The sequence below is a fragment of the Lactuca saligna genome, chromosome 5, assembly GCF_052625555.1.
Source record: "Lactuca saligna cultivar CGN05327 chromosome 5, ASM5262555v1, whole genome shotgun sequence".
NCBI classification, from domain to species: Eukaryota; Viridiplantae; Streptophyta; class Magnoliopsida; order Asterales; family Asteraceae; genus Lactuca; species Lactuca saligna.
Window position 1 is genome coordinate 169562037 of NC_136421.1, and position 23812 is coordinate 169585848.

The following is a 23812-nucleotide window of genomic DNA, read 5'->3' on the forward strand; positions in this document are numbered from 1 at the left end:
AAACTCAACCCAATACAAAAGAGCATCATAAATATGTAAATCAAATACACAAATTTTAGGTGCCCACAAATAGCCCAATCAATTTGGAAATGGTATTCCACAATCCACACCACACAAGACTCAAACACTGTGTCTGTGTCAAAGATGTACCACTAAAAAGGACTTTTGTTGATGGTAAAAAAAAAAATGAGTAAAATAAGAATTAAAGAAAAATCACTTGTATTGAGTTTGTAGCAACAAAATTACATGTTGAGTCTAAAGTCTGAACTATTTCCTCTTCCAATCTCTATAACAAACGAGAACAATGAAAAGTAAACAAAAAGTCAACTCAGTTGACCTTGGCCTTTGGTCGCCTTGGCTTTAATACAAACCATAGAACAAATAGGACAACTGAGAAAGCAGGAATGGTGGTGAGGTCTAACTCCACCTTCACCTTTCTCTGCTTTGTGCAATGAATCTGGTGCATGCTGGATATTGTACTGTTCACATACTCCACAAATCTACATAACATTCATATATATATATATATATATATATATATATATATATATATATATATATATATATATATATATATATATATATTTCCATCACGTTAGCTTAAATTCAAGAAATAGCAATGTACTTTTTATTTTATTATGTATTTACAATCCTACTTTCATTTCTTGTTATTTTTTTCTCAAAGTAGAAAAAAATAAAAATCATAAATGTGAGTGAAATGACTAACTAACCCTTTGGAAGCCTCTTCGAGACTAGTCAAGAGTCTCAATGCATCCACATAGCGTAGTTCTCCGGCTACCGTAGAAATCTGTAGAATTAAAATATAAATATTTATATCAATCTCCTTCCCGAAATAAAACCCTAAACCCTAAAAAAGGTTTAGGGTTTAGGGTTTGTATTATCATTATTATTACTATGAAAAAAAAAAAACAAGGGTAGTGTAACTTACTCTTTTCCACCGGCTAACAACGTAATTATACTTGTCCACCAATTGTCTCTCGTGTACTTGAAAGGCCTTGAAACTTTGTTCAGCTGCCATTTGTTACGTTAAGTAGCACAAAAAAAAAAAAAAAAAAAAAAAAAAAAAAACTTTTTTGTATATAAGATTAACGTTATAACTTAGGGACAAAATAAACTATACTCTCTTAAATCAATCCTTTTTTAAAAACTTATTCTAGAAGCATCTAATGGGTGAGTGGAAGGAATAGGAGGATACAAGTACGTTCCATGAGTAAACGATGAATTGCTGAGTTAACTTGGTGTATAGATTCCTCAAGAGTTGTAAGCATATAGCTTCTAGCAATTGTATCTGAATGAAATTGTGAGAGATGCCACCCTTGAGAAGTCACTGAAAACGGGTTGCATCCAACTGACCATATCCAGTCCTGCCATGTAATTTTTTACCCGTATTTTAGCAGGTGGGTCCCACTCCCACAAGTATGGTGCTCTTTCACATGATAAACAGGTTTAAAAAAAAAAAAAAAAAAAAGTGCAAAAACATAATACCTCAATTGCATTTTCGTGAGCTTGACTATAAACAAGTTGAAGGGGAAGCAATCCAGCAATATGTTCAGAAACAGCAGCCATAGCAGCTTTTATAGGCCTCCTTAAATCCCACAACAAAGATTTCCCATTGCACTGTAGATGACTTTCCCATGATGATGACTCAGATTGAACAACAATAACCATATCTGAAAGCGCCTTTGCTTGATAATGTTTGTCCACTAACAAAGGTTCACCATGAATAAACCAAAAAATTGGAACTTCTAATGTAGACCTACTTTGAGCATGTGATCCTGCAATTTTCATCTCATAAGTATACTAATTTCAAAAACCTAAATTCTGTATTCAAAAAAAAAATGAGATAACATTATGAAATGGGAACCTTTAAGAGAAGCATGATCACCGAGTCTCTGTAACTGATGTTGTAGAAGAGAAGAATCAAGATATGATCTGACGTTTCTCCGGAATGTTCCATTAACAAGTAACATAGGAACAGCAGCTGCTCTTCTAGCTACTGAAAAGGCCATTGCCAAAGCGGGGTCCTCAGAAAGTGGTAACCTGGAGATCATTAAGCAAAAAGTGGAAAAGACATGAATGCCCTTCGTATCTTTATCATCATCAAAAAGATTGAGAGATTAACATTGATAAAGGTGAACTGAAGATACATTTGTTGACTGAATATTGGTTTCTGAGAAGGTAAAAGTAAAGAGGAAAGCCCATCCATGATAGCTTTAATATCCACAGGTAAATACTTGATATGCCTCACTTTCTGCATATGGAAAACAAAATAATAATGACTCAGCAATAATATTATAATATGTTTTCATGTTATGAACATATATTGTATTTTTTTTTACCTCCTGTGTGATGAAAAATAACTGGAAGGAGATTTGCTCATAATGATGAAAAGCCCCATCAGCAATGGAAGGTGAGATGATGTGGCGCATTGAGCCCCACAATGTTGCACCCATGTGTGCAAGGAAAGTATCACGTGCAACTGTGTAATTATGTAAGTCCTGAAAGAGAACAACATAAATCACTAAAAATATACAATACAGGGGCATAATGGTCATTTTACAAGTTTCTTTTTTTAACGTCCATTTATAATGTGAGGGGACCAAAAGCGTTGTGAAACGGTGAAATAAGGACCAATTTGTTTTTGGAACTAAACGAAAAAATCAACTAAGTACAGGGACCAAATCTGTAAATTAGTCTAGAATAATTATAAATGTAGTATACCTGATAAGTATCATCAGTAAACAAATTCCAGCTTTCCATTCGTTTTAAAGCATCTATAGCTTTTTGTTTATGGATTTCAACGGAATCATCACTTTCAAAAGACTGGAGCTCTGATTTTAGGTCACGCATTCTCTCATCAAGCTCTGTATCAAAACTTCTCAAATTGTGAACATTTGATAAAAGATTTAAAAAGTGGGAAAATGTCAAGAATATAGAGGATAATACATTAATAAGAAGGAAAAAAAATTACCTTCACAAAGAGCAAGTTTCACCCTTCTTCCCCAACAATGTTTGAAAGCAAAAAGCTCATATATATCGATCTCTGCTAAAAGAATATCTATTGCTTGATGGTCTTTCTGGAAAATTGAAGTACAGAATATATTAGGCATATGATAATAAGGAGAGAATTGTCTTTTTGTTTTCATTTTTTGTATTTTTAATGCTCCTTTGTTTGTTATTAATGTTCTCTAAAATGAAGGATATGATATTTGATAAGATTGTATTGTATTGTAGTTAGAATACATACATCCCCGAATGCAGCAAACTTCTCCTGAATTGCATCTTGCAAGTGATCTTCAGCCTCTTCTTCTGTAATTTCTGATATCAACAAAGGGCAAAATTGGTAAATAAGCATAATAACAAAGACAAATGCTATATCTCATAAGACTTCAGGAATGTGTTCATTGGTTTTTGAACAGCATGACTTATGGAAATGATATCTAAACTGTATGAATGTGAGTAAATGACCATTTTACCCTTCTCTTCAAAAGTGATGTTGAATAAATAACAAATGATTGTTTATTTAAAAACTGTTACAAATCTAAGTTGTAAATAACTATTTATTTGACTTATAGAAAATGATACAAATGCAATGAACACATAAAAACTCTCCCCTCATTTAACTCATTGACCCAATGTTCTATGAGCCCTTTATAAGTCTTGACTTTTGTGTTTCCAATTACTTCTACCATTGGTTTTAATTTAAGCTAATCATGAGGTTGCTTTTTGGGCTTAATCCATACATTTTAAGAAAAAATATTTATTTTTGGAAATAATTAAACCTAATAATACCTGCAACTGCACCAATTGTCTTTTCCACATTTGGTAAGCTCAGCTCTGTACGCACACCTTCTCCACCAACAGCAGGTCCCCATGAAAAAGGACCTGCACTCAAATCAATAAAAGCCCACCTGACATTCAACAAATAATCAGTATATATACATATACATATACATATACATATACATATATATATATATATATATATAGAGAGAGAGAGAGAGAGAGAGGGAACCTGTCTTTTCCAATCCATGTATCTGTAAGACATTCTGCATGGAGACCACTAAAATCACCAGATTTCAGATCCTTTGCCCATTGAAGCTTCATGTCTTCATTTTTCCCATTCAACAGCTTCAAACATTATTATATATATATATTCTTCAGGTAATGTGACATTTTTAAAAATTTAATATTTACTTATATTATAGTAGATGATAAACCTGGATAACTTTTGATTGAATAATATCAGCCACGTCTTTCTCTTGATATTGCCTCTCAACATTGTTCAAAGCATTTAGGCAACTATTATACCATTCTATCTGAAGTTATTATAATAAAGAACAAGATGTTAACAGATGCATAACTGATGTAATTATGTAAACTGGTTTTTAGAGAAAAACGTGGGTTTGACTTTTTGACTTATTTGAGGTATACTAACCGTGTCAGTTTCTTCTGTTATTGTCCAGGAAAATTTTGCCATTGGATGCTTTTCGTACAAGGGTCTCTTGATTTTGTCCATAGCTGTCACCATAAAGTTATTTTTTAGAATATTTAAATTAATTATGATTAAATTTAAGTAGTAATATATCTGTATTGAGAATATTAAAAGAGTAACATAAAATTATTACACACCAAGAGTATTATCTGTTGTACTTCCTGCCCTAAGGATTTTGTCTTGTAAACTCTTATCCTGTATGGAAGAATATCTAGGGTCAAAACTGTAAATATACGAATTAAGAAGCAATGTAGTGTTTGCATTGTGCTGTGCATGTTTAATTGTTTATCCAATAAAATATTAAGTATTATAAAAGGTAAATGAGATCATATGACAAAGGTCAAGAAAAGATATACATTTTAAAGCTACAAGGTAAAGGAAAGTACCTGTTTAAGAAAATTTATTTCACTCTCTGACAATCCTCTCCTGCAAAATTTTATAAAAAAAAATATATATCAACTAAAAGCATGTCCATGAGTGCACACAAGATGCAGCCAAATGATTAGCAATAGTTTTATCTTCAATTTCACCAAATTTGAATAAAAAAATAAGCAACTTTTGTTATCATTCGTTCAAAAAGTAGATACATAACCCCATATAAAGATATTTGTTATCAAACTAGAAAAGCTTAGAATTTAATTTCCTAACTAAATACGTACCTATAGCCATATTTACCTCTCTTTGCATCACGTTTAGGATTCATTATGAAAATATTATATGCATTTTCAAGGTCAAGATATTCCACAAGGCTTGTGAACAAAACATCCATCATATCCACATCCACTTGCCAAAGTCGCTCATCCCTTCAAAAAAAAAGTATTTATGTCAAAAATCACTATATAAACAAACATTGGAGAACAATTTAGAACTACAGGGGGTAATGTGTAATGTTTCCAAGGTTGAGGGGTGTCCTCTGTAATCTACCTGGTATGATTAACATCATCCTTACGAGAGAGGACAGCAATAGCATGCTCAAAAATGGAATTGACTTTTTCGCCCATCTGGATAGCATGAACAGAGAAGCTGCAGGAGTATATGAGAATATGTATTCTTAGTAAATAACAAAAAACAATAAACAGAAAATAAAGAGAAAATGAGTAAGAGACATTACTTGTAATTTAGGTGACTAACAAGAGGAAGATGATGATGATGATGATCTCTATCTACCCTGTTTTTGTAGAATGGAGCAAGAACATCTACATCTTGTGGAATCCTAGTGTGTTCAAATATATGATCAATTTTTGTAAACCATCTCTCAAGTTCATCTGTGTGTAGCTTAAAGACTGTATCAATGTCATAAAAAAGAACCCATGAGCACACTAAATTAGTTCAAACTCCAAGAATTAAGTCACTAAAGGCAGATAAACTGAAAAAATCAAATGCTATGTTATATACCTTGATTCCCACTCCCTTCAAATCCTATAAAGATGAAATTCACAGGAACTGGAAGATACATATGTTCAACTTCTAAAATCTGAAGATAATTGGCAATGTTCCCTGAAATAATGAAACAAAGGTCATGCTTTTTTGTTTCATAAGTTATAACATAATGAATTTTTATACTTTGAAAAGTGATGAGCAATATCATAATCACTAATCTTAGAAAAGGTATCGTTTGATATGATAATGATAATAAGGCAATGCAATAGAAAAGTTAGAGAAAAGAAAGAAAATGAGTACCTGCCTTGGTGTAATTAAGAACACTCGATTCTTCAACTGTGGTCTCCAAATCATCAAAATCTGCAAGTACCAATTAGATGTAATCATGCAATGAGAAGACATCAAAAGAGTTAACTATAGAAACAAATTTTTCAACAGATAAATTCATGTGCTAATAGAAGAAGAAAAAAAAGATGAATGCATACCACTTCTTATGACAGCTTCACTCCAGAACTTACTCCTCTCTTTGAGATTAAACAATGAAAATACTGATGATCCCCCAGTTTTACGATTCTCTCCATATGATCTGCCTGCTATTAACTAGTATAAAGGGTAGATAAAGCAACTATCAATATACAATTGTTACACATAATTTTTCAAAGAAAATTGGGTATTATGACCATTGTCCTCATATAAACAAAATGAGTGATTATTAAGTTGATTTGGTATTTCCTGCATCAAACATCACTGGCTAAAATCTAGCTAAATATGCAATAAGCCAATAACAAGTTGTGATATCATGCTAGGGAAGAAAAGGAGGAACAAAATTGAGAAGGGAGAGGGGGTATAAGGATGAACCTAAAAATATATCATAAGAATAAAAATTGACCATAAAAATGAAATTCACACCAAGAGCACTTTTGTGTAGCAAATGACTGATAATTCATAAGAGACACACAATGAGAAGGGTAGCTTCAACTCAAAGTTATTTATGCATTGCATGGTTCCAATTTGTTGTTTTTGCTACTAGTTCCAAAGGACAGGGAAAAAAATCCCACTGAATGTAATGACAATAGGTGCTTAACTCTACCACTTATAACTCCATGCATCCTTAAATTTTGTAGATATAAGAAAGTGGACTAAGAAAGTGGAAACTAGTCGCCAAGCCCAGGGTGTATAACACACTTAACATTAAAATTGTTTGTACTTCCCCCGATCAATGTCAGTATCCTATGCTATTATCTTCAACCATATGGATTCTTTTTGGTGTTCAAATTCCTAACAACCTAACAAGCAAGTAGCCAAGTATAAGTGACTTTTGATTATTGTCAAGGACATAGCTATTAATCTAGCACCAATATCTTCCGCCTACTCGCTGCTTACAACTTGACCAGAAGATTTCATCCCAACTGCGAAATCGAAATTCGATCTTTTGAATGCGTACAACTTCTTTACGAACTAGGTAGTAGACATATGATCGATAATCTCGGAACATGGAAATCCATGAAAATTGATCATCAAAATAAATGAATTTCACTACAGATCGAATTGTGTAGCAACTAGCAAGTAATCGATAAGAGTAAAGGAATATGAAATGAGATTTGTTTGAACTTACCAGCAGCAGCAGGGAAATTAAGGGGAGGAAACGGATCAAGTGATGCATGAAGGGCATCGAACCCTAAATCAAAATCTAATTGCCGTAATCAAAACAGATTGTAAAATTCAGATGTATTTCTGTTATTTCTACCCTAAAACATGAACTGAACAAGGATCTATCGTCGCCAACTATAGTGCAAGGGGGAGACTGACGAAGACGACGCGCAGACTATGGACTCCTGACTCCTGTATTGTTTATTTGTTCGGGCAAGAATAAGATGTTACCCCTTGCCCTTTAACTACTCTTGTATGGATGCACAAAAGGCCCAATAAAATTTCCATAAATAGAAATGTAAATTGGGTATGGTTAAAAAGCAAATTGCATTTTATTTTCATTTCTCCTCTTAAAAAAAAAAAAAAAAAAAAAAAACTAGCAAACAATCTTTCATGTCATTGTTGTCGAATAAGTTTAACGAAATGTGTGAAGGCATTATGTGTAGGGATGGAAATGGGGCGGGTTTGGGGCGGCGTTGACCATCTCTGTCCTCATTTCCAATTATCTAACCTTGTCCCCATCCCCGACGAATGCGGGGTATGAAATCCCCTCCCCTTTGTATTTTGGGCTTTTCCCCGGCACATCCTTAATCTTTCAACATAATAAACTCAACTTAAAAAAAAAAAAAAAAACAAACAAACAAACAAACTAATAAGTGATAAAAACCATATTTCATAATCAGATTCAGTTTACATCAATCATAAAATTTAACAAACATCAAAACGAAAAGTGATGATTAGGTATACAAGTCGTTGATCAGAGTGACAATTGATGAACTCTTGGAATTGGGAACATAATTTGGTATATGGACTCTATCTCTAATGGTTTAATATAGATCAATTCATTTTAGTGGACTTAATTCAAATTCAATAAATGATCGTTATAGTAATACTATAACGTTATAGTAATACTATATGGACTCTATCTCTAATGGTTTAATATAGATCAATTCATTTTAGTGGACTTAATTCAAATATATATATATATATATATATATATATATATATATATATATATATTATCATCAAAGTGGGGGCGGGGCGGGTTGGGGAATGTTATATCCGGCCCCATCCCCGCTTTTAGCATAATGGGGATCCCCAGACCCGTACCCGGTACCCGTTTTGGCGGGGAATACCCGTCCCCAATTGGGGCGGGTCAACCGGGTTGGATGAAAATTTCATCCCTAATTATGTGTGCCCACCAAACAAGTATGCTTATACTTCCACAGTATATTGTAGTTTCCGTATCTCCTCTTCTAATAAATGAATCATAAATTGTCACGTGTCAATTTTTTAATACTTTTAAATGTCATGTGTCCTCTTCATATTCTTCTGCCTTTTGGTTGCCCGCCTACTCTAATTTCATCTGTATTACTAGGCGAATGCTCGTGCGTTACGCAGAAGCATTTATATAGTTGAAATATTTACAAATATATGTTTTTTTAACTATAACAATAATGTTGTTGTTAAATTTGATATAATAATTTCTATACTAAGTTGATATAATATATTGATTATTTTGAATTATATATAATATATACATCTATTAAAACTGCATAATCTCAATCTTTTGAATGATCTCTACCCGCGAGTTACTCATGAATAAAATTAAATATAATATAAGGTTTAATGTTATTTATAATTGTTGTTATTGTTAATTAATTTTTTAAAATTTATTTGCTTAACATTTTATTTTTTTTCATTGTAATTATTTAAAACATAAAACAATTTTTTTTATTTTAAAGGTAGCAATATAACCATTTATATAGAGTTATTTTTAACTATTGTTATTGTAATTTATTTTAAGCTACTTATTTGAAAACTTTTAACGATTATAAAAATATATGTAGGAAATATTTTAGTTAAATTGATATTACAGTTTAGTTTAATGGAGGAGACGCACAAGTCCAGATTCTCTATTCATCCCGGGGCGACGAAGATCTATAGGGATCTCCGTCTAGATTATTGGTGGCCCTGCATGAAGCGGGATGTGGCATGGTACGTCGAGCGGTGCTTGACCTGCAGGAAGGTCAAGGCCGAACATCAGAGACTGCATGGGAAGATGCAGCTGTTGGACATCCCGTTGTGGAAATGGGAAGATATCATGATGGATTTTATCACAAAGCTTCCCAGGACCGCGTGTGGAGTAGATTCGATTTGGGTCATCGTGGATCGATTGACCAAGAGTGCTCACTTTATCCCGATTGTTGAGAGTGTGTCGGCCGAGAAATTGGCCGACATCTATATCAGAGAGATCGTGGCACAGCACGGGGTGCTAGTATCGGTTATCTCAAACAGGGATGTGCGTTTTACTTCCAGGTTTTGGAAGATTTCATGATGAGTTGGGCACTCGTTTGCATTTTAGCACCGCTTTTCACCCGCAGACGGATGATCAGAGCGAGCGGACCATCCAGACCTTGGAGGATATGTTCCGGGGGTGCGTGTTAGATTTTGGTGGTAGCTGGGATACCTATCTTCCCTAGGCCGAGTTCTCATACAACAACAACTACCACGCGAGTATTGACCGTCCCTCATTTGAGATGTTGTACGGTCGGAGGTGCAGGACCCCGATATGCTGGGGAGAGGTTGGCCATAGAATCATGGGGAGCACCGAGGTGGTGCTCAAGACGACCGAGAGGATCCAGCAGGTTCGGAGCAGGCTTCAGACTGCTCAGAGTCGGTAGAAAAGTTACGCCGACAAGCGCCGATCCGACCTGGACTTCCAGGTTGGGGATATGGTTCTTCTGAAGGTGTCGCCTTGGAAGGGCGTCATTCGATTCAGGAAGCGTGGCAAGTTGGGCCCGAGGTTTATTGGGTCGTTCAGGGTTGTAGCCCGGGTGGGCAAGGTGGCGTATAGGTTGGATCTTCCAGTCGAGCTTAGCCAGATCCACAACACTTTCCATGTTTCTCAGCTGTGGAAGTGCTTAGTGGACGATTCAGCAGTAGTGCCGTTAGAAGATATTCACGTTGATGGCAGCCTGAATTACATTGAGCGCCCAGTCGCAATCCTCGACAGGAAGTCGAAGGATTTGAGGAACAAAAGGGTGGAGCTATTGAAGGTGCAATGGCAGCATCGCAAGGGTTCGGAGTGGACTTGGGAGCCAGTGGAAGAAATGATGGAGCATTACCCCGAGCTGTTCCAGGATCGAGCAGCAGACTTCGAGGACGAAGTCTAAAATAAGTGGGGGAGATTTGTAGCACCTGGTTCCTGGTACGTAAATCTTATTTGAGTATTTTCCATTTTTAGCCTTGGACTCGGCGAGTCATAGGTCCGACTCGCCGAGTAGAGACGGAACCCGGGACACGTTTAAGTTGGTGACTCGGCGAGTCCATATCCTGGACTCGGCGAGTCACCGCTGTTGGATGAAACCCTAAGTTTCAGGGGTTTGCACCCTATTTAATCACTCCTTCCGCCCCAAGCCAACCCCCATTCACCCTCAAAGCCCTACACCTCGTTCTAAGCCTCGTTTTTGTGGATTTGAAGCCATTTGGTGTGTCCTCTTGAAGTTTGGAGTGAGTAGGAAAGGAGATCAAGAAGAAGAAGAGGAGGTCAAGCATCCTTGAGCTATCTCAGAGTGTTCACTAAGGTATGGCTCGTTTTCCCCATGTTTTCATGCTTATGGCCCCATTAAAGTCCTTCTTGACCCATTTTCCAAGCTTGTGTATGTGGAGGGTTCGTTTTAGGCTGATTAGCCTCTAGATCTAGGCGGAATCGAGCTCCAGGAGCTTGGATCCACTGCCTTTATGGACCCATGTTGCTTGTACACCCTAGATCTACTCTTTTGGTGCATTTTGAACCCTAAAACTCTCATTGAGGAATATTTAGGAACCCAGATCTGTGAATGGCATGGACTGGAATCGAGCAACATCGCGTATATAGTGAGTGCATGGTAACGACTCGGCGAGTCGTTCATCTGACTCGACGAGTCTGCTCGCGAGTCTCCGAGTTTGTTCCCTTTTCATTGTGTCGAGTAGAGTAGCGGGTCACGGGGTGTGACTCAGTGAGTTGGAAGCCAAACTCATCCATAAAGGGACTCGGTGAGTCATTGCCATGACTCGGCGAGTTCAAGGCAACCTCCTTAGATCAAGATCAGACTCGGGGAGTTGTTCATACAACTCGGCGAGTCTCAGCATAAGTGTTCATCAGATGAAGATGAACTCGCCGAGCTGTTCATACAACTCGGCGAGTAGGATGAAGGACTTTAACCTCAATTTAGAAGGGGAAATCGTCGAGTCAACGTCTAACTCGACGAGTAGGGACGGGATCCAGGGCAGTCGATTGAATAGGGACTCGGCGAGTTGGCGAGCCAACTCGGCGAGTTGGGTCAACTGAAAGTTGACTCTGACCTTGTCTTATGACATGATCAGGGGTAAAATGGTCATTTTACCCAAAGGCCAGTTAGCGGTGATTGATTGAGTATGTTCTGGGAATTATAGCCGGAGGATTTCCGGAGCAGCAGCAGCAGCAGACAGTCGATTCCCACACAGACCAACAGCTATTTCGAGGTGAGTTTCCTTTCCAGTAGGAACGGGTCTAAGGCACCAAGGCCGACCCGTGTAGACGATATGTTAGTATTATAGTGTGTGTCGAGCCCGTATCTCTTGGATTAGTCGAGTAAGATATATGTGACGGTATGATAGAGTTATCTGTACTTGTTGTCTGTGTGATACTTGTATAATATGAGTTGGCAGTTGAGTGTGGGCAAGGCCCGTATCTCTCCGAGAGTAGAGTGTGGGCTAGGCCCGTATCTCCCAGATAGCAAAGTGTGGGCAGGGCCCGTATCTTCACGAGTGTGGGCGAGACCCGTATCTCCCAGATAGCGAAGTGTGGGCAGGGCCCGTATCTTCCCGAGTGTGGGCGAGGCCCGTAACTCCTAGTTGAATATTGTTTGTTATATGCTTGCATGGTATGAGGTATTATGGGGGAACTCACTAAGCTTTGTGCTTACAGTTTACAGTTTTGGTTTCAGGTACCTCTTCAGCTAAGGGAAAAGAGTCGGCGCGGTAGCAGCATATCACACATACACTTTTGTTTTTCCGCACTATAGATTTTCTGGGATGTAGTCTGAATTCTTATTATGATGTCACCGGTTTTCAGACATGGATTATTATCATGAATGTTTTGTAATGATGTTTTACGTTTTAACCTAAATTAAAAATGAAATTTTTAACCGGTAATTTTGGGGTGTTACATATTCTTTGGGTTTTTTAAGTAGAACTGAAATTTATATTGAAGTTGATCCTGTAATATTATATTTAAATTAAAAAAATTCGTATTTTGTTCAAACTATTCAAAAGTTGTAGCTTTAAATTGATAATGATTACATACAACAGCATATTAAATCTAATAAATTACGTATAATATGTTAGAGTTAAAGACATAACTTTATACGTAAAAGTAAAAATATTATTTTAATATTGCAATTTTGTTTGTTTATGATTACATTTTAGGTTTGATATTTATTTAACCTTATTAACCAACTTATAATCATTATTTGAAAGACACTACAATTTATCACTTTTATCTATTTACAAAATATCCTTTGGGTTGTTTAAGTTGAACTAAATTTTATATTTAAGTTGATCATGTAAGGTTATATTTAAATTAACAATTTAAGTATTTTATACAAATTGATCAAAAGTTGTAGCTTTAAAATGATAATGGTTTACATACAACAACATATTAGACCTAATAAATTAAGTATAATATGTTAAAAGTTAAAAACATAATTTTATAAGTAGAAGAAAATATATTATTTTAATATAAAATTTTAGTTTATATATGATTACACTTTTGGTTTAATATTTATTTAACCTTATTAATGTAACGCCCCAAAATACGGGCCAAAAATTTCATTTTTAATTAAGTGATTTGCAAAACGTTTGTAACAAAATATCATTCGACCATATCATTTAATAAAACATGTCTCGTGTCTATAAACCAAAACGTAAATCATAATAATATCATAGTACAAATCGCAGAATGTCTCATAGTTCAGAAAAACAAGAGCGTGTGTGTGATATGTCGCTACCGCGCCAGCTCCTTCCCCTTGACTGAAGAGGTACCTGAAACAACAACTAAAAACCGTAAGCATGAAGCTTAGTGAGTTCCCTCATTGTACCACATACCATATAACCACATATCATACATATATTGTCAGGCATATTTGGGTGCCCGACCTACCCCTTCGGTCTTCTCGACCGGATATTAGCTAGCATATCTGGGTGCTGGCCTCCCTTCGGTCCTCTCGATTGGATGCTAACTAGCATATTTGGGTGTTGGTCTCCCCTTCGGTCCTATCGACCGGATGCTGGGGACTATTTCACCCCTACTACTACCATATAACACGTATCACATAATCTATCTAGCATGGTTGGGCACGACTGCCCCTTCGGCCCTATCAACCGGTAAACCAAGGACTATCTCCCCTACTGTCTCTAGCACATAACATCATATCATACTAGCACATAAACATAACACAGGTAGCAGCAACCCTAGATGAATATCACAGAGACAATCATCTAATCATACAACCCCTACTGGTGGGCCGACATTGTGGTCGTAGACCCATTACTACTGGAAGGTAACTCACCTCGAAAGTAGCTGTTGAAAATTTGCTTGCTGAGCGCCTAACTGCTGAACCAATAATCCTCCGACTATAATCATGAACATAGATTAGATATTGATAAATACCCTTATGTCAAATGACTGACCCTCCCCTGGTCCAAGGTCAACTCCTTGGTCAAAGTCAACTTCCAATTGACTGAACTCGCCGAGTCATGGCATAGACCCCCCGAGTCCTTCTCCTACTAACCCGGTCCTACTCGACAAGTCCTTCTTCCCACTCACTGAGTCACCCTTAACTCACTACTTGGGACGATTGAACTGACTCGCGACCCGACTCACCGAGTCCAAGAACAACTCACCGAGTCCCCACGAGCAGATCTCTGATCGCTTCCAAATCCTCACCAGAGCATCTTTTTTTGAGGATTTGGGTTTCTAGGACTATTGCTACACGCTAAATTGCTAATTACGTGTGCAGATACGAAGGGTTGGACATCCAACACTTAAACCCCTCTCACTCAGTAATAGTTCATCTGACACGCCAAGTTTGAAGAACAACTCGTCGACTACCAGGCAATCTTCATAGGACTCACCGAGTTGTTCATCCAACTCGCCGAGTCTAAGGCCATCTTCATAGAACTCGCCGAGTCCCTTGATGTGACAACCCGATATTTCAACTCTTTGTAATGACCTAAAAAGTCAAGTATTGTAATCACTTTTGAGATAATGAAATTCACTTCGAAAATAAAATGTCCAAAAAGTTTCTATTTAATTACCTACTATGTTTGATGTCATTAAACCGTGATCATATGTAAAAAAGAATGCCCAAATCCGACTTCGTATATTGAAGTTATGATTTTTCCAAGTTCGGCTTAGCAACAGACAGCTAAAAACTCGAATCGGAGATCGAACGACTTTTGGCCGGAATGACCTAAACGAGAATCGAAGGTCTCGACAATGGTATTTTAGCGGTAAAAATTCTGGTAAAAACTGACGTCAGATAAAGAAGTTATGAATTTCTAACGAAATTTTCTTATACGCAACATTTTAAAAATAAATAATAAAAATAATTTCAAAATTTGCCGACGGAATCTAAACGAAAGTTGTAGAGCGTAGTCTCACCTATGCGTGGATATAAAGAACATCGAAAACAGAGTTCGTATGAAGAAGATATGAATTTGAGAAGTTTATTAATTAAATAAAATATAAATTTTATTATTAATCCTTGGTATTATCCGAAGGAAGAGTCAGCAAGTCTATCCGAGTTACGCCCCGCGTACAGGCGTACGCCCAGCGTACTCAAGGGCTAGGGTTCGGATCGTCCACGTCTCGCCCTATGCGAGGCTATGCCCCGTCCCATCTGAACTCCGAGGCAGTCGAGGATCCGGTCATGCGTGACGCACGCGTACGCCCAACGTACCGAGGTGGTTCCCAGCCCCTATAAAAGGGATGCGATGGTTCCGAAGAAAGGGCTCTATTTCTCTCATTTCTCTTGCGTTCTTGCCTCGTTTTCCATGCTCGTGCTAACCCGAAGCCCCGGTCATTTTGCTCAAGTCCCGAAGGTCGTTTGTACTCCCGAGATTCCCGAGAAAATCCGTTTTCCCGTGAAGAAACTCTGCCCGGTTTTCATCGCGTTTTTCTTTTCGATCTTTCAAGTGAGTTCATACCCTTATAATCCACACTTTTAAATGTTTTATAAATACTTTTAAGGGGGGAATACTAGTAAAACACACAATTATTATCGTGTTGTATATATATATATATGTATATATATATATATATATATATATATATATATATATATATATATATATATATATAAAGTTTCATTATACACTTTTATCAACAGAATCATATGTGATTTATAACTATTATAGGGAAACTTTCGTATGCAAAATATATCACGATAACATCATATTTTTGGAAATAAAAATTGTGGTTATATATGTATATATGTTTATATTGGTACTATATAAATTTTAACTTTTCATAACAAGTGAGCATTTTTACTAGGGATTACTATACAAATGAGACACACTTTTAGAAAACTATAATAGGTATAGTTTTACGAGAACATTACGAACTTTTACATATTAGAAACACTATTTCAAGAAGTTTACTTTCACATACAAGAACTAATGAACATTTTCATACGTAAATCAATTTTATACTAAATTTTGTGAGACATTAACTTCACGTACGTTCAAGTACGCATTTCAAGTCCTGTATTATATACCAGAATCCCTTGGAGGGGGAGCATGGTGTTTGTGTATAGATCTATACGGGCTTGACAACCCGCGCCCTCACTGTTAACTACAGTCTACCATTTGGGGTGACAAATGTCAGAACATTCCAACGCCTGAAGAACGTTGTGGATAGGCATTTCTAGTCAATAACATGGTTATAAAACTCACATGGAGTATTGAAAACACATTGATTTACAGGATTTTCTAGACGTATTGGAAATTTTATACTTACATACATTTTTAGAAACAAACATTGGTCTTGATAGAAGGCTACATTTATACTAGTAGAAAATATAGGATTTTCTAGAAGCAAACAAACAAGAACAAAACATTTCATTTCATACAAACATTGTCATTTAATACTTATGAAACTCACCAACTTAAATGCTGATCTACTCTTTCAAAACTACTTGTATGTCCCAGGGATTCAGTAATTACAGGTAACAAACAACTTTTGAAGAAGGGACACTGCAGAGCCAGTTTAATTTCATATTTTGACATCATATTGTAATTGGTTTTGAACATGTACCTTTTGACAAATGTAAACTTTCAATTATATATATGATGGTTGTATTGCTTTCTTTTGTAACATCCGGATTCTACCAGGTATCTTGTAAGTTAAATTTTGATATGTTGTGAGAGGGACTCGGCGAGTTGGAGCTCAGACTCGCCGAGTAGGGATGCGGAATTGATCACTGGTGCGCGCTTGGACTCGGCGAGTCCAGGGTATGGACTCGGCGAGTCTGCGCTGTGTAATGAAACCCTAAATCTCCGGGTTTGAGGCCTATTTAAAGGGCCTTATGGCCGTCATTTGTGCTCACCCAACCCCCAGAGAGTGCCCCTAGAATTCTTGAGCGTTTTGTGAAGGAAAGAGAGCCATTCTTGATCTTGTGTGTGTTGTTTAACAAGAAGAAGAAGACCCTAGGCAAGAGGAAGCAAAGGAGGCTGCCATTTCGTGGACTTGGAGCTTAGATCATCACTCTAGAGGTATTATTTCGGACCATTTTCTGTTTAGTGAAGATTGATGCAATTTAGGGTTTAATGTGGTCATTTATGGGGTGATTTGGTGCCCATTGGTTCCCTCTTTGAGTTGAGACCATGGATCTGGATCCATAGAGGTCCAGAGGGCCTCACTCACCAAGCTTTATGGGTGACAATAGAGTCCTTGACCTTGTGTTGTTGTATTTGAGTCTAAAACATCATATATGGTCACATAGAGGTTGTATGTGCATCAAGATCGTGACTTTACGTGCTAAATAAGCTTGGAGGGACTGGATCTATGGATTAATGGACTGGATCTGACCTTTAGAGCAAGATTGAGTCAGTGCATGGCACGGACTCGCCGAGTCCAAAGAACAGACTCGACGAGTAGCATGAATGTTGCCCGACCACTCAGCGAGTGGCCTCGCCAAATTGGAAAGGGTGAACTCAGTGAGTCAAAGGGGGAGTCAGGATGGACAGGTGGACCGAGTCAAACTGGACTCGCCGAGTTGTTCTTGAGACTCGGCGAGTTGAGTCGTGGTGGCCCCACAACTCGTGCCAGGTGGAACTCGTCGAGCTGAGGGAAATGCTCGACGTGTCAAGGGAGGGTTCCAGGGAAATTGGTGCATGTGCTCAGACTCGCCGAGTCGCTATAGTGGACTCGCCGAGTCCGGTCAAAGTTGACCGTTGACCAGCGTTGACCTAGATTGACTTGTTAAAGTGTGGTCAACCCTAGTTGGGAAAGTGTTAATTAGAAATGTATTGTGCTATAGGGGGACTACAGCTCGGCAGATCGAGTGTTTAGATTTCAGGGTTAGGATTTACCGAGACGCGCGAGGTGAGTCTTCTCACTATACTTTACCTTGAGTAGGTAACCAGAACTATGTGATAGAGTATTTTTATGCTATGTATGTTATGTGTTGTACTGCATGATTTCTATGGGATTTATGTGGTGCATGTTTATCAGAGTTAGAACCTGAGGGTTCACAGAGTTTGGGTGCACGGACCCACAGAGTTATAGCCTAGAGTGGCTAATATGTGTTATATATGGTATTTTGGGGAACTCACTAAGCCTTGTGCTTACAGTGTTGATGTTATTTGTTTTAGGTACCAGTGACGACCGCGGGAAGGCGCCGGCTTGATCCGTACACACACACGTTTGGAGCTTGACATTTGATCTTGGGATTTTGTACTGTTTTGTTGAACAATTAAAATGGTTGTTTTATGAATATTGACGGAATTATGTTTTTTATAAAAGTCGGAAAAATTGGTTTGAAATTTTCGGTGTTACAAATTGGTATCAGAGCCTTGGTTTGAGGGATTCGGGTACACCTTCGGGGGTATTTGAACTCAAACTGAGGAATTAAAGAGATGTTTTCAAAATAAAACCAAAAATTTTCTAAGAGTAAAGGATTTTCCAGGAAGAGACGTGTGTACGATCAGTCAGCGCCCGAACGGTGAATTCCCAAAATATCTTTTGTTAGGTGATAATTATTAATGTGATGTGTTTGCATGCTAGAGTAGGCTAGGTATTGCTGATAGGACTAGAGTGGCCTGTTTTGTGATGCCTTAGCTTAGGGAATGGTGAGCTGCTATGAGACGCGGAGAGTAATTAGGTAGCAGCTAGGGCTTGTATGAGACCTGTTACAGAATGATTTAAGTATAATAGAGTACTTGGGGACTGGGATCCGAAGAGGACGATTTGGGGTGTGTACCGAGACGGTGCGGACAGTAGTATTGGGCCCGTACTACTAAAAGCACCGGTGCGGTACACAGTCCAAATAAGAATCTTGGGATGCCAAGAATCAAGGAGGGGTGGATTGTTGAATGTAAGAGTGTTCGAGTGAATTCTAATTGTCGCATGTTGTATTTCAGAGGTTGATCATGGTGAGGACACGTCATATGCCAGAGGATGTCGGAGCTAGTGATGAGGAGATTCGACAGATCATTCACGAGGAGGTGGTTGCGGTCATCAGAGCTGAGATACCAGAGATGTTTGGGTCTATTAAGACCGCTTTGATTGATACATTTGACGAGCGCTATGCCGCTCTTTCTGAGGCTGCGGTTGCAGCGGCTACCGCAGCGATTGCTGCGGCAAGGCCCCAGGGAGGTGATGCGATGTTGTTTAGGGAGTTCAGCAACACCAAACCACCAGAGTTTGATGGTACGCAGGATCCGGTGGCAGCTATGAGGTGGATATCTGATATGGAGGGATGCTTCTTCACTTGCTCGTCCCCTGAGCATTTAAAGGTTCGGTTCGCGCTGAACCAGCTTCGCTTGGGAGCGAAGGACTGGTGGAAGTTTGTGATTGCGCACTTCACACCGACTGAGCTTTCGGCAGTGACCTGGGAGAGGTTCACTACCATGTTCCGAGATGAGTATGTTCCTCAGGTAGAGAGGGAATGTTTGGCGCAGGAGTTTTTGACCCTCAAGCAGGGCACCGAGTCGGTTACAGCGATTATGAGGATGTTTCATGAGAGGGCGATGTTCTGCCCTGAGCACGTGTCCACCGAGCAGGCACGTATGAGCCGTTACCTGAGCATTCTGAGGCGGGATATTCGGGAGTTCGCTGCGAACTCCTCGTACCGGACATTTGCTGAGCTTCAGGCGAATGCTCGGAAGAGGGAGATTGAGCTTGAGACTCAGGCCAGGGAGGAGGCGGAGTCTCTAGGGAGGGATCGGCGGCCGGCACAGTCCCAGCCGGCAGCCAAGCGGGCCAAGCCCGCTGATCCCAGACCCGGGAGCCAGAAGGGCCGCACTTGTGGGAAGTGCGGCAAGGGTCACGATGGAGTCTGTCGGGCAGGGTCTTGCTACAAATGTGGTAAGGAGGGGCATATGGCTAAGGACTGGCCCAAGGGATTTGCAGTGTGCTTCCACTGCAACCAGACCGGACACCGGAAGGCGGAGTGTCCGCTGCTGCGCGGAGCATCTCAGGGGTCTGCTCCCGCCGCCATCAGAGCTGTTGCTACAGAGAGTCGGCCCGTGAAGGCCGAGGCACCGAGGGCTCGGGGAAGAGCCTTCCAGCTGACTGCGGAAGAGGTCCGCGCTGCGCCCGACGTTGTGGCTGGTATGTTTCCTTTTCATTATTTATTTACGGTGTTGAGATATTATGCTTATATTATGCTATGCATAGGTACCTTCCTTGTGAATTTTGTACCTGCTTTAGTGTTATTTGACTCGGGTGAGAGTCGATCCTTTGTGTCTTTAGCATTTAGTCAGCGTATCAGTGTTAGTCTTGGGACATTGAGTCGGCCCCTGCGGGTTTCCATAGCCGCCGACAGAGTGATTTGTGCTACTGAGGTCTTCCGGGGATGTGTATTGGAGATATTCGGGGTTGAGTTTCCGATCGACCTGATTCCGATCGCGATGGGTGATGTCTGTGTTATAGTGGGCATGGATTGGTTGAGCCGATTCGGTGCGGTTATCGATTGCGAGCGTCAGCTGGTGACTATACGAGATCCTAGTGGGGGAGTTCTTTTGGTGTACGGCGAGGGTACACGTTCTGGATCGGCCTTTTGTTCGGCTGCCAGGGCGAGGCAGTGTTTACAGCAGGGCTGTAAGGGTTATGTAGCGTATGTGATGGATACGCGAGTGATCTCAGAGAGACCGAGCTCTGTGGATGCAGTTCCGGTGGTGCGTGAGTTTCCTGACGTCTTTCCCGAAGAGTTAGCAGGTGTGCCTCCTGTGAGGCAAGTGGAGTTTGGCATCGATTTGGTTCCTGGAGCCGCGCTTATTGCTAAGGTGCCGTATCGCCTTGCGCCTCCAGAGATGCAGGAGTTATCCTCGCAACTTCAGGAGTTGCTGGGGAAGGGGTTTATTCGGCCGAGTAGCTCGCCGTGGGGAGCACCCATCCTGTTTGTGAAGAAGAAGGATGGCTCGCATCGCATGTGTATTGATTACCGGGAATTGAATAAGTTGACGGTCAAGAACCGTTACCCTCTGCCGAGGATCGACGATTTATTCGATCAGCTACAGGGAGCATCTTGGTTCTCCAAGATTGATTTGAGGTCGGGCTATCATCAGGTGAGAGTGCGGGACGAGGACGTCCAGAAGACAGCATTCAGGACGCGTTATGGGCATTATGAGTTTGTGGTGATGCCTTTTGGGCTCACCAATGCCCCGGCTGTGTTCATGGACCTCATGAACAGGGTATGTCGGCCGATGTTAGATCGGTCGGTGATTGTATTCATTGATGACATTCTGGTATATTCGAGATCTAGAGAGCAGCACGAGGAGCATTTGAGGGAGGTTCTTGGAGTTTTGAGATCGGAGAAACTTTTCGCAAAATTTTCCAAGTGCGATTTCTGGTTGCGGGAGGTCCAGTTTCTGGGACATCTCGTTAACCAGAAGGGGATATTGGTCGATCCGGCCAAGGTTGACGCGGTGATGAGGTGGGAGGTGCCAAGGTCACCTTCTGAGATCCGGAGTTTCCTTGGGTTGGCAGGGTACTACCGGAGGTTTATTAAGGATTTCTCCAAGATTGCGGTTCCACTCACCAGATTGACCCGGAAGGGTGTTACATTTTCATGGGGTCCCGAGCAACAGACCTCCTTTGAGACGCTTCGCCAGAGGTTGTGTGAAGCTCCAGTATTAGCTCTTCCGGAAGGAATGGAAGGGTTTGTGGTATTCTGTGATGCATCAATTCTAGGACTGGGAGCGGTTTTGATGCAGAAGGGTTATGTGATAGCATATGCATCGAGGCAGTTGAAGCCTCACGAGACGAGGTACCCCACACATGATTTGGAGTTGGGGGCAGTGGTGTTCGCCCTCAAGATTTGGCGGCACTACTTGTATGGGGTTCGTTGTACGATTTACACGGACCATAAGAGTTTGAAGTACTTGATGGATCAGCCTAACCTAAATATGCGGCAGAGAAGATGGTTAGACGTGGTCAAGGATTATGATTGCGAGATCTTGTACCACCCGGGCAAGGCTAATGTGGTAGTCGACGCATTGAGTCGCAGGGCGGAGAGTACTCCACTGCGAGATGTATGTTTGAGATTGACCGTGATAGCTCCAGTTCTGGACGCCATTCGTGGGGCTCAGGCCGAGGCCGTGCGTCCGGAGATGCAGAAGAGAGAGCGGGTTGTTGGGTTGGTTTCTGAGTTTATATCGGATAGTCGAGGCCTTATGACTTATCAGGGCAGGATCTGGGTACCGTTTGTGGGCGGTACACATGCTACATTGATGGAGGAGGCTCATAGATCGAAATTTTCAATCCATCCCGGGGCCACGAAGATGTATTTGGACCTAAGAAAGGAGTATTGGTGGCCTTGTATGAAGAGGGACGTAGCATGGTTTGTCGAGAGGTGTTTGACCTGTCGAAGGGTAAAGGCCGAACACCAGAGACCGCATGGCAAGTTGCAGCCATTAGAGGTTCCCGAGTGGAAGTGGGAACAGATCACTATGGACTTTATCACCAAATTGCCAAGGACTGCCAGAGGAGTTGATGCAATTTGGGTGATTGTGGATAGGTTGACAAAGAGCGCTCACTTTCTTGCCATCAGTGAGAGTTCTTCGGCGGAGAAGTTGGCGGAGATTTACGTGAGGGAGGTTGTATCTCGGCATGGGGTGCCGATCTCGATTGTTTCAGACCGCGATGTGCGTTTCACTTCCCGTTTTTGGAAGAAATTTCATGAGGAGTTGGGTACTAAGCTGCATTTTAGTACCGCATACCACCCCCAAACCGACGGTCAGAGTGAGCGGACGATACAGACACTCGAGGACATGCTTCGAGCTTGTGTATTGGACTTTGGGGGTTGCTGGGACACGCATTTGCCTTTGGCGGAGTTTTCCTACAATAACAGCTATCATTCGAGCATTGGTATGCCGCCCTTTGAGCTGTTGTATGGTAGGAGGTGTCGGACTCCCATATGTTGGGGAGAGGTTGGGCAAAGGGTAATGGGCAGTACAGAGATCGTGAATCAGACGACAGAGCAGATACAGCTGGTCAGACAGAGGTTACTGACCGCTCAGAGCCGACAGAAGAGTTACGCGGATAGACGCCGGTCCGAGCTGGAATTTCAGGTCGGCGACTTTGTTCTCCTGAAGGTTTCTCCTTGGAAAGGAGTGATCCGGTTCAGGAAGAGGGGCAAATTGGGGCCCCGGTTTATTGGCTCGTTTCGTGTGATTGCCAGGGTAGGCCGGGTAGCCTATCGGCTGGAGTTACCAGCAGAGTTGGGGCAGATTCACAACACTTTTCATGTATCGCAGTTGAGGAAATGTATAGCCGATGAGTCGGCAGTGGTTCCACTAGAGGATATTCAGGTAGACGCGAGCCTGAATTATGCGGAGAGACCAATGGCTATTAGGGATCGGAAGATCAAGATTTTGAGGAACAAGGAGGTACCCCTGGTATTGGTTCAGTGGCAGCATCGGAAGGGATCAGAGATGACCTGGGAGCCGGAGGGTATGATGCGGGAGCAGCATCCGGAGCTGTTTTAGAGCGGGACTTCGAGGGCGAAGTCCAGTTCT

At 40.4% G+C, this 23812-nt stretch overlaps 1 protein-coding gene across 2 annotated transcripts; it reads right to left on the reverse strand.

Moving 5' to 3' along the window:
* Positions 1-202: 202 nt before the first annotated feature.
* Positions 203-7771, reverse strand: LOC144997279 (uncharacterized). 2 transcript variants are annotated; one of them, XM_078957142.1, is made up of 24 exons: positions 7512-7771; positions 6382-6496; positions 6197-6256; positions 5912-6013; positions 5628-5799; positions 5441-5539; positions 5176-5319; positions 4903-4942; positions 4654-4711; positions 4460-4542; positions 4242-4340; positions 4037-4152; positions 3814-3932; positions 3269-3339; positions 2993-3098; positions 2743-2885; positions 2361-2519; positions 2169-2272; positions 1886-2061; positions 1507-1796; positions 1217-1385; positions 950-1032; positions 732-808; positions 203-500 (listed from the first exon to the last, which is right to left on the reverse strand). In XM_078957142.1, exons 1-24 carry the CDS (start codon positions 7566-7568, stop codon positions 329-331), a joined length of 2814 nt encoding a protein of 937 aa, XP_078813268.1. In that variant the 5' UTR covers positions 7569-7771; the 3' UTR covers positions 203-328. The 2 variants fall into 2 exon arrangements, with proteins under 2 accessions (XP_078813268.1, XP_078813269.1); XM_078957143.1 differs by having other exon boundaries at positions 6201-6256; positions 7512-7770.
* Between the last annotated feature and the right edge of the window lie 16041 nt (positions 7772-23812).